Below are 12085 nucleotides of genomic sequence, written 5' to 3'. Positions count from 1 at the left end.
TAATGTAATGTAATGTAGTGTAATGTAATGTTGCATCATTTTGATATAAAAGATCACTAGATCAATCTCACAGCTTTCTTATTGGAAGAGTGAAGGATAGTTTTCATGTATTGTCAGTGATGTATAGGCTAAATAAAAAGGAAGGTAAACTATGATCTCTTGTCCGTGATCATTAGTCTATAAAGCCAACATCCAGCAATATAAATAAAAATCAGTTATGTTTTCAGTAAAAACATTACTTAGTAGATTATGTACAATCTAAATATCATATTGTAAAGATGTAAGTCAGCCTAAAAAGATGGACACTATGTTACACATAAAAATGTGGATTAACTAACCAAGTAGGTGGATTTACTCTCAAATACTGTTCAATATCCTTATAGGGGTTTCTTCTGTAAACTTAGCCTAGATTTATTTGAAAAAAAAAAGAAAAAAAAAAGGAATGTAACCATTTAAAAGATAAAAAATGAATTACATTTATTTCATTCTCCTTGCTTATAGTACACTCAAAGAAACCAAAAACATCATTTTTTCCATAACAGGTCAAAGTGATGTGCTGCTTGCTGAGTGAAGTTGTGTCGGTGCGGACTTCTGAACGCACCCAGTCTGCTCTCTAGTTACAGTATGGCGGCTGCTACTTGCGGAGGAGGACAACTTCTTCCAGATTCCTTCCAGAAAACAGTGGGAAGGCTACAACTATAACTAAAAACCGCCACGGCAAACACGAACTGGACTGAAGCGGACGACGACAACGCAACTTGTGGCTTATAACAAGGATTTTGTGGGAAGATACTCGGGCTGGTGTGATGCGTGTGGAGCCGCAGCCAAGAAACTCGCCTCATTTTCCGCGTCTGTTTCTGTTCTGACTGTCAGTTAGCCGGCTAGCTGCTTGCTGGCTAGTTAGCTCAGCTAGCTAGCTCACCACCTTCATGCTAACGTTCGCTTGCAAGGTATCTTAGTAGCTGAAAGACGAACTAGCTTGCTTCTTTTTTGGCTGCAGGAGACAGGGATGGCATTTCGCCTCCATTCGGTAAGCGAACTGGTTGAGAAGGGTGGGGAGAAAACATTTGAGGATCTGGATGACAAGTTTGTCAGCACTCACTAGCCTAGCCTAGCCTAGCTAGCTGGTAGTTCGCCAGATAACGTTGGCCGACGTCAGAGTTAGCCGCTTCGCTCGTCTGCTAGCGAGCTAGCCAATTAGCATTTTAGTTGCACAAGAAGGTTTGCTAATCCCCCAATTCATCCCCGCTAAGTGTTTTGAAGCGTCTTGACTAACTAATTTGGGCGAAGAGTGGAGGTTGAACTGCTTTACTTGGTGAACCTTCATTGATATTAATGCTCATGTTGTAAAACTCAGGGTGTTATTAGCGTCCTATCTAGCTAGCTGTCGTTAGCCATCTTATAGGTGAATTTTGAAGGGAGTGGTAGGTAGCCAGCTAAGGTTCCCTTTATCAAGGCAGCAAGGTCAGTGAGAGTATGACATGCGGTAAAATGACAAATAGGTTACAGGTGACATATTAGCTACCGTCAACCGTGGACAAACCGGCTGGCGTGTTGCATATTGAGGGTGTGTGCCTGTTGTTAGCCTGCTGCAAGACCAGACTTATTCTGCTGGAAACCGCGCAATATTAGTTTGGTTCACTGCTCCCAGTAGGGATTAGACAGCTAGTTACCTGGATTGATAAATCGAAACTCATACAATCAATAATTACACTTATTTGGCGTTATCTGATTGACCAATCCCAGTTGCTAACTTGATGGGCTAAAGACCAGCCTGCTTTCCTGCCTGCTCCAGTGTTGGAACAGTTTGATGGACGTGGGAGGCTGTTTGCCAGACTGTCAGTGCTATACTCAGTCATGTATGTCTTGACACATGGCACCCTGGTCTGTACATAGTGCCTGCTGTCAGATATAAGTGTCGTTATGTAGCTTGGTAGACAGCTAGTGAACAGAATGTCTTGTCTTTTTTATACCTGTTAGATTGTTTTTTTTTTAAGCATAGGAGAATCTTGTTGAATCACAGTTGGAAAGCACTGCAGCCCAGGCTGTGCTCAGTGGAAAATGTGTATTAGTTAGTGCCCAGAAGTTAGAGGACTAACCAATCCTGCCTACACAGGCCGCAGATATCGTAGATTTTAATTTGGGGATTACAACTGAAGCCTGCCACTCTGGATCAAGAAACCTTGTCTTTCGTGTCTGGTTGGAGTAATACTCTCAAGCCGTCATCAATGCCTTCAGCGCTGGCCGTGTTCGCCTGCCGACCCAACTCGCACCCGTTCCAGGAGCGACATGTCTACCTGGACGAGCCGGTCAAGATCGGCCGGTCGGTGGCCCGCTGCCGGCCGGCACAGAACAACGCCACCTTCGACTGCAAGGTGCTGTCCAGGAACCACGCTCTGGTCTGGTTCGACCACAAGACCGGCAAGGTAAGAGAAGACGAGATGGCTTCACATTTGACGTGTCATGCAGAGATGTGTTTTCCCTCAGGCTTTCTTAACCCCAGGACTCCAGATGGACAGGGTGGAAATCTCCCACTCATTTCTAATGGGGATTGCTATTTACTTGCTGTCTTTTTGATGAAAAGTCACAAGGTTCTTCCCTCAAAAGTCCCCAGACATGAGCATTTGGAGTTATTATTCAGACAGTCTCCTTCTAGCTCAGCTACCCTGAGTCCCGTTAATACCAGAGCCAACTTTACAATCCCAGTGACATACCCCAGGTCCTGTAACAAGAGAACTGCGGTGCGGTTCGTTAGGAGTGAGAACATAATCCAACCAGCTACACCCCAAAACACAAGGGATTATGGGTAGAAGGAGACGGATGCGCTTCCTCATGCTTGGAAAGCCTAGCAGAACAAAATGAAGTCTGGACTGATGCTCATATTCAGCTGTTTCTTCATGTGTTCTTAACTGGTATGAACACCACAGAAGAAGAGACAGACGAGTCCATCATGCTGAGATAAAGTTACAGGAAGTGAGAGGGTTACCAAATCAATCAAATCAATAAACAACAAGCTATTTGTGAGTCATGTGACTTTTGTGTACATGCCCTGGTTCACTTGTAATTGGTCAGTGTGAACCTGAACAAACCAAATACAAAAATGGAAGAAAGTCAACTTTTAGCCTCTGGTTCAGCCTGGGAAGCACTATACTATAGAGTAGAGTACGTCCAGTAGAGTATCTAAAACATACAAGCGTTAACCTTCATGCAACTTGAGTCACCAATCTGAAGTCGTGATTGGCTGGCAGAGATTTGTCCTGTGTCTTTAAGATGGGCTGCTTCTCTCAGGGTTTCATGGTTTATTGGTCAAATAGCTCTCGCCTTTATTTTCATTGGAGATAATCAGATTCACTAATTCTATACAATAAATAGACAGGAATTTTTCTTGGTGACAGCGCAGTCTTTCAGTCTGTCTCTATTCAATTATGCATTCGTTGGTCTGTCTGTCTATTTATTCGTCTCTCTGTCAGTCCTTTGATAGATCTATCGAGGCGTGACTTACAAACAGGGTTCAGAAGAATACAGCAGGCACAGTTTGGACGTTCAGCTCCCGTTTGTTTCTAATGGAGCGTCCTGTTTTGTTGTGAAGCCTCTGCGTGCGCGACCAAATCCAATTCAAAGTTGTGTTTTTTTTGGAAAAGCTGATGTCAAACTCGTTGGCTTACACTGCTCATCCCCCGGTGTCCTGTGACATATCAGAAGCAAAAACTACAGAAATAATCCCAAATGGTAGGAAGACTGCAACTCCCAAGAATGGAGTTCAACCACAATCTTCTTTTTCAATGCTGACTTTATTGTTAAAAGCGTTGACAAAGGTCCAGCGATGAGATGCGTTGTGTTTTTTTTACATTAAAGCGAGCACTTTTGCATTGGAAAGGAAAATTATGGTTGCTGTTAGGACTTTCTGTCTTGTGGGATTTTTGTATGCAGATTTATTTTCGCCAGGTACATTTTCACATACTAGGAATTCGACTTGGTGAGGTTGGTGCAGTGCAGCATACAGACATTTAGACAGTCAGACAAGCAGCAATCAAGCTTTACAAATTGAATTAAAATATCAAACATCAGAGACAAAGAAGAAGGAGATTCCTGAAAATATATACAGTATAAGTGTGGTTACTAAGTGGGTCATCGAGGTTTTTTTTTTTACAAGGGCTCAGTAGTAAGTTGCATTTAGTGTCTGACCAAAGTACCAAATACGAATAAATAGTGTCACTATACAGGGATTTATTTATTTTAATTTCATTATGCAGATTTAATTAAAGCTGTTTTGGTCTGTGTTATCGAAAAAGATGAAGCTAATTTCTGGCGTTACCCAAGGTGTGAGTCCATCAGATAAAACTCATTTATTGTTTTTTTTTAATTCTATTCTAACTGTATGACAGCAGTTTGTTTTAAAGCCCACAACCCTTCAGATTTGCAGCAGACAAATGAAATCTCAGTGCGTCTTCCCTCTGGCTTCAGCGGCTCTGCAGCTTCTCTGTGGAACAGGTTGAACAGGCTGAGACGGCCGTGGGATTACCCAGCTATGTGGCATGCAGGGACTTCGAAATACTGTGTGTGTGTGTGTGTGTGTGTGTGCACTATAAGCTATTTATAACGACACCAAACGGAGCGTCATCCTTTCCTCTGTTGAGGGATACACACACACACACACACATACAGGTTTTACAATGCAGGTACAGACTGTATGACGTGCACACACACACACACACGTACACATGCATGATTTTTGCACCTCAACGTGGACTGATTTATTATTCTGTTATTGATTATTGCCACTTAAGTTTAGGCAATAGCCTAAATCCTATATTGAGCAGAGGAAGGAGAGACTCATTTATTACTGTTATTGATTTATCACTAAAGAGTCAGCAATATAGGATGTGCACTTGAAGCCAATAAAGTTTACAGAATCTAACTTTACTCGGGATTGGGGCCGGGGGGGGGGGGGGGGTAGAGACTGTACAGGTAACATGCTATTGTGTGGTGTTTGTATGTGTTTTGTGCGTGTATGTGAAGAGTCAGTGGGAATTGTAATGTTATCAAAGAATGACGTTAAAAACATTTCTTAAGCTAGGCAGAACCAAAAAAGCAGTAAAGGAGTAGTTCACCCCAAAATGAAAATTAAGTCATTACCCAATTTACCCCCCATGTCAACTATTACATTTCTCCAAACAGCTCATGCAGCATTAATAGAATAAAATAATAATAATAAAAGTGTTTTGTTAGTAGAGCTGGGCGGTATATCCTGAGATTCATATGAATTATATTATATCCATCGCAGTGCTCTTCCCTTGTGACTTTAATGATTATTATTTTTGTTTGGAGACAAAGAATAGCCAACTTTCAAACATTAGACTTTCCGCACCCCTAGTGTGTGTGTCTGAAGTAGGTGTGCACCGCAGAGCATCAGGTCTGATTGGTCGTATCCCGTGATTGATGAACCAATCAGCCGGCTCAGTGATCCAGGAGATTGCTGTGTTATTGATGTGGTCATTCTGTACATCAGAGCGGTGTGTCTCCTCCGCTGCTGTCAGACTGAGCTGGGATGAAGGGACCCGCACCAGGGTGTTTATCAGAGAATTTCCCCAACATCAAAACCCCAAAACCAACAGATCCAGGACACGTAACACGTTGGTAATCAAAGCATTGTTCACACATAGTCCAAATGCTGTTTCAGTGGCTTTTCTACCTGCTGTGGGGAAGAGGTGGGGGTCACATTAAAGCTGTCTTGGGTTGTGTCTCTTCCTCCATGATAAAACCCCCAAATCAGTGATTCTGTGATCTGTTGCTCCGGTAGAGCAGACTGGAGAATTGTGTTTTTTTTTTTTTTCTCTCCATTCACTGCCATCGTCTGGAGGAACAGTCTGAAAATCACTTCTAGCACATAAAGGAACGCCGACACAGCAGATTCTGACTATATATAAAAAACTAGTCCTGCTGCTGAATTGTTTTGAAGTGAATCTCTTTCTTTATGTTTATTAAACCTTTCAATTTGAACACCGAAATCAGGTCGGAGGAAACTTATGATGATGGAACAAATAAAATAATACTTTTACCAATAATTGTAAATAGGTGTACAAAAAAAAAAGTGAGTCTCCTTTTGTTAATATTGAAGAATCTGCTTTGTCAGAATCCGCTTTCGCCTATTTACAATCATTGATACTGCATCATACAAGAAATCAGAAAAAAACTTGAATGCCCGAGTAAATTAATGATTATTATTCATGATCATTAGCTTCCATTATTTGAGGAGCAGAATTATTTGATTGCTCTTTTGGCCTGTGCAATCAGCATCTGGACTATTTTCAACTGCAGCAGGCATTCTAAATTTTTCAGTATTGCCAAAATGCCAATATTCTACAGTTATTAATTGTGGAAACTGGAATATATGGGATCATACAAGCTTAATGGTGCGCTGCAGCACCAAGTACATTACATGGATGGTACAGGTTCTATTAAACCCCACAGTGGCCTGCCCAGCTGTTTTCTAGAGGAAAGTTTTGGTCGCTTCAAACTGAGTCCAAGATGGTTCCAAGATCCATCAGATTAGACTCAGAAATTGACTCTTAAGGAGATTGTTCTTTTAAGTAGGACTCTTGGTGGAAACTACTTGGCCTTAACGCAGAAGTACTTCTACAGTTAGATCTCAATGCTCAATATTGTGATGTTCAACACACTCCAGGAGTTATTTAGTGTTGAAGTGTTGTAATTTACTTTTCTGGTGAACCCACTTTCCCTCAACCTGCCTCGTCTGCTTCTACTGCAGTTAGTGATTTACTACATTTCCCAGAATGACCCTCACCCCTTTACTCAAAACCAAGCATGTCTCGTATCCTGGTCTATTGAGGTTATTGTGTTTAGATAAATTGGTGTCTCTCCTCTTCTACGATGGATTTCTCCCTGTATGATTGTTGAACGACGGTGCAAAATGGCGGCTATCTGTCTGCTCTTAGAGTCATAAACAGCCCTGTCGCTGTCCTCCTGTCTGATTTGAGCCAGCTGATTGGTAGCTGTGACATTAATAGCGTTGCAGCTATGGCAGGACAAACAGCAGTGTCGGTACATTGGCTGCTGATGGGCAGTGTCACCCAACCCTACTTTTCCACACCAACAAGCGAGGAAACAAGGCGACCGGCCGACACTGGCCAGCGTCTCTCTGGTTGTAGGAAACGAGCGGGCTTCCAGAGGCTGGCTGCTGGTGGTGCGTCTGCCCAGGAAGCCCCAATAAAAGTCAGGAAGAAGCCATGCGTGTCACATAAATTCACCCCGGGTACAGCTAGCATTAATGCTAACCACAGAGGGCAGCTGTGGTTGGAGGAGGTGATTAGAGCGACAGAGAATAGCAGTCAGAATGAGTTTTGGGATCAGTTGACTGTTTCCACGCAGGCTGTAAATGAATTAACTTCCAGCTACAATGAGGAGCAGTCAGGACTCTGGATTGGATTAACTGGTTATGTGTGTGGGGCGAACACTGCCACTTTGAAGTGTGAGAGGAGCGCCAGCTAACTTTCTGTCGCCGCTTTGTTTTTTGAGCAATGGCTCTTTTGTTTTAACGGTGCTGTATCAATGAAGACTGCCCCGCTGGAGCTGCTCAGTCCAGCAGCAGCAGACTGGTTATACTGGGAGGCTCCCAGTAAGAATGTGTGGAACTGAGTGGATATAAAGCAGAGTGTAGCTGAAAAAGAGCAAGGTGCTCAGTAAACCCTCCCTGTATAAATGAATGGTCGGACACAGTGGCTGGTACATGCCACAATTCACTGGACACTTTCCCTATTTTTTTAACTATTTTTAAGTTTTCAACATGCTGTCAGTGGGAAGGCTGTGGACATGAAGAATTTCATTACCTGTAAAACAAAGGTCGTAGGCTAAAATACATCATTACATGCCCCTGTGAAAAAGTGTGTGTAGGTGAAACGGAGCGCTCTGTAAAAGATGCTGGAGGAGTTCCATTAAGAGGAGCTGATTTAAATTTCATTAGAAAATGAAGAGAAGCCGTTTGGCCTTTTATTTTAAAAGGCTTTTCCCAAGTGGAATGAATGAGGAATTTTTGTTTGAAGGATTTCCTTTAGATGTTGCAACATGCAGTAATGGTCTTGACTGTGAGATGGGATTATAGCCATTTCAGATGCTATTAAAGATATTTATCGTTGACTATGCATGTGATGCTGTGACCCTGATGAAGGCTGTTGCAGCCGAAACGCGTTGGTTTTAATGTTACAGCTAAATGTTAAATTGTTACCCAAAAGTAGCTGAATTCTTTACATTCCTGCACTTTCACTATTTTATCAACCAAATAGATGTTTAGAATAGACCATGACTGCAAATGATGGTGGAGAACAGACTAACTTACCAGATACAGACATGTAGCGGTGTTTGGCCCGTGGCTGATGGTCGTTTCCAGCCCGATTTAAATGTGACAAAGGATTCAGACCTGTGGCGTTGTGAGTACATGGTGTGAACTGCTGACCCACTGGGCCGCAATGTAGAAGGTTATGATTATTAATTAAAGCTAAGACACTTAGCTTTAATTTTAAAAAAGGTAAATGAGGCTAAACAAGAAGGCAGCGAGATATGGACTTCCAAATGATTTGCATGTTTTGTTTTTACATTTCAATAGGTTTACAGATTATGGAAATCAACTAATAAAGTATGAAAAGTGTTTGATTCCCTTCCACTTACAGATATGAACGTGTTATTTACCCATAAGAGTGACTACATTAATAAGGTCAGAAGGACGCCATGACACTGACTGCTGTGAAGGAAGGATGAACTAATTGGCACAAACACAGCTGGTAGGAAGAATATCTGAAGGGCTCTTAGAGGAAGTAATGAAGTGTGTGTGTGTGTGTGTGTGTTCTTATTTAAGCAGCAGTCATCTGGGATAGGTCAGGCCGGCCCCAGCTGCCTCTCTCTTGCCCCCCAGAGGTCCTGGGACCCCAGTTTGGGAACCACTGGGGTTCCAAACCAGACATCCACCCAGCCAGCCAGTCAGCCAGAAAGCCCAACATCTAGCCAGCGGAGCAGTCGGACCGCTCAGACAGTCAGACAGTCGGCTGAGTGGATGCTTCTGTCTCATTGGGAGGCTTCCTACTTCCTTGATCCCTAACTAGGAAGCTTCCTAATAAGGTTCCTTGTTTGACTGTAGGTGGCAGAGAAATGACTGGTTTGAGACAGACATGTGACTGCAGTTAATATTTTACCCTGCGATGCTATACCAGCCAGAGTATCACGATACCGGGTAGTATTGCGATACCGCGGAGAAATCTATTTCTTGTACAATCACAGGTATTAGGGACTCAGTGGGAGCAAAACAAGTGTTTAACATACATGCATTAAATGGTAACTACAGGTAGGTTAAAGTTAATGTAGAAAAAAGGCACTTTTTGTTAAATAGAAGCAAAACTAGTAGGTGAACACTAGTGTTAGGAAGTTAAACAGGTCATAATTCCCTCTCTAATATCTATTATTTTATATTGCTGTGAAAACGTCAACAAATTTCTCCTTCAAACAACTGTATTTATTCAAGTTTCTCGCCAAAAACTAAACTGTACAAGATTACATTTGAACACATCATGATAACGTTATAATTTACCTTCGCCCAATACTCATTTTTAGAGCTTGAACACATCATAATGTAACTCAGTGCAACCTAACGATAACGAGGAGCCGACAGCAGCTCAGTGAGGGTCAGCGACTAACGTTACGGTAACCCGACATACAACATTAACGCTAGCGGGCATTTCCTTATAGCTGATGACAGGCACTCTGTTAGCTAGCTAACGTTAGCTAGCAACAGCACACGCTTTAAGAAGTTTATTCATTTCATTTTTAATGGCAAGAAAACTGCTAGCTAACCTCATTAGCTCTTTGCAATTCCAGTGCAAGGTCTGGGTGACGACATTGGAGATGCTTCAGCAGATTAGATGTGTTGCCTCCTTTTGCCTGTATGTGATTATTGCAACGCCTGCACAGCGGCTGCCCATCTACAGCTTTGCCTTCCTCATTCGGTAAAAAGCAGAAGTAGTTCCAGATCAAACTTTTAACATTAGGCTTCTTAAGTAATTTTAAAGTTGATGGTGCGGAGCTAAGGCTAGGGAACGCTTCTGCCATGATGTTGATGCTAATGAGAACAAGAATGGCCTGCACGCGCACACACACACACACACACATCACAGCGCTACTAGTTGCTTCCACAAGAGGGTGCGCTAACGGCAATATAATATTGTGACTGCAGAAACCAGTGAATTTGGGAACAGAGGTAAAACGTTGTCCCGCTGGTAACGTATTCCACGGTAGTAGTGTTGTATAAAGCATATGGTACAGTAGGCATCGTGACGTTTTGGCACCACGGTACACCGTTGGTACCGGTATAGCGTGCAACCCTAGTCTGATCAAACCGCTTTTTCAAAACGCCTTCAAAGAAATGATGAAAATATGCTGCTAGCTGCTTATCTGCTGCTTGCTGCCTCTGAAAAATAAGGCATGTGTGTTTTCTGTCTCCAGTGGAAACTGCTAGCTAGCTAAACTACAGTCTAAACTACTGTCTGACCACTAAAAGTATATATATTAGATGTTTGTTATTTTTTTTACCGTCATTTTGGAAAAAAATAAAAGGATGCTTCCTATGTGTCCTACCTGAATGAGACAGTACTACAGCTTCCTACCTAGAAATGCTTCAAAGCCTCCTTGGTTTTGAGACAGCTGATGTCTCTGTCAGTAACTCTGCTGTTAAGCCAAGCAGTCTGTCAGTGAGCCAGAAACCACCAGACAGCCTGCCAGTCAGTCAGTAGTGAACTGAAGCCGATTCATGACGGATTAAACCAGATTTAGGCCTTGGAGTAGAAATAGCATTACTTGGAGCTATCCGGCTATTCATTCATGCAGTGAGTCAGTGTAGTGAAGTCAGAAGATTAGGCCAGGTTTCTCCGTCTGAAGGAAGGTGTGGTAACAGCCTGTGTGGTAACCTGGGTTGTGTAACAACAAGAGGAGAGCTGCACCTACTGAGCTGTAACACCGCTGTGGAAAAACGATCTCCCGATCGCTGTGGGACGACCTGGTTCAGTGAACGTTAAATCAAAAATAAAGAAAATAAAACAAAGTTGTTCTGTGGCTCTTGTGCTGCATACCCCCAGCCACGTGGTTTCGGCAACTAATTAAAGATTTGGTGAGTGAGACAACTAACTCACTAACTAACTGCATCTACAGGGTTTCTTGCAGGAAATGTTTTAGTCAAGGTGGTAGTGGCCGACTGACCTCAATACATAAGTAAATATCACGCATATATGTTTTTTAATCTGTCATTTCTGTTAAATATAGAAGGCTAAATCAGCTCCAGTCAGTTTGCATTGTGTTTGGAACATCAGCTTGCTTGTAGGTGAATGAATGGAGGAACAAGGAGGAAAGCAGCGCAAATTCATGGTTTGCAACGGCCTGAAGGGAATAATTTGAGGTGTTGCTTGCTAGCGGAGCTTCATACTAACGTTTTAGACCAGAGTGCGCTCATATTGTGGCTTTAACGTTAGCTTGAGTTGATGTGATGCTCCCAAAATAATCTCCTCCTCATTGTTCACCGTGTCGCTTTTGGCTGCAGCTGTCGCGGTCGGACCCTGTGTGTTATTATTAAGGCTTCGGTCTCAATAAAAATAAACGCATAAATAATGGAGTTTTGGATGTTTTTGGGTTCTACAGTCGGAGCGCCGCCTGTGAGAAACCCTGATCTAAACGTAGTCCTGGATACACGTTGGTGATTTGGTATCGGACGTTGGATGCTGGTGACTTCCTGGATGTGGCTGATGAGTTTGTTTACTGGACTAGCGGGTTAGCATCTGTCGGAAGGTGAAATATGAAATCCTCCAGCTTCCTGCTTCATCATCACTCTGCTCTGCCGGCGAGTGTCGAGCCTCTGCTGCGTCAGTGTTGCAGGTGTGTGTGTGTGTGTGTGTGTGTGTGTACTGTGCTGTTGAAGTAATGCTGCCTGCTCTTGTCCTGCTTCCTTCCCTCTGTGTCTCTGTTTGTTCCTCAGCCTCTCTGTCCAAACCCCCCTCAGTGTCCCTCACATCAGGACCACACACAGCTACATCCT

At 42.9% G+C, this 12085-nt stretch overlaps 1 protein-coding gene across 7 annotated transcripts in view; it reads left to right on the top strand.

Moving 5' to 3' along the window:
• Nucleotides 1-628: 628 nt before the first annotated feature.
• Nucleotides 629-12085, top strand: part of slmapa (sarcolemma associated protein a) — a 76016-nt gene continuing 64559 nt past the window's right edge. For all 7 annotated transcript variants that reach the window (XM_078283511.1, XM_078283514.1, XM_078283516.1 and 4 more), the window contains exon 1: nt 629-2426. In XM_078283511.1, the coding sequence (XP_078139637.1) occupies nt 2229-2426 (198 nt within the window). In that variant the 5' untranslated portion in view covers nt 629-2228. The remainder of the gene's footprint in view (nt 2427-12085) is intronic.

The sequence above is a fragment of the Centroberyx gerrardi genome, chromosome 5 (assembly GCF_048128805.1).
Source record: "Centroberyx gerrardi isolate f3 chromosome 5, fCenGer3.hap1.cur.20231027, whole genome shotgun sequence".
Lineage (NCBI taxonomy): Eukaryota > Metazoa > Chordata > Actinopteri > Beryciformes > Berycidae > Centroberyx > Centroberyx gerrardi.
This window is presented reverse-complemented; position numbering and strand designations above follow the sequence as displayed.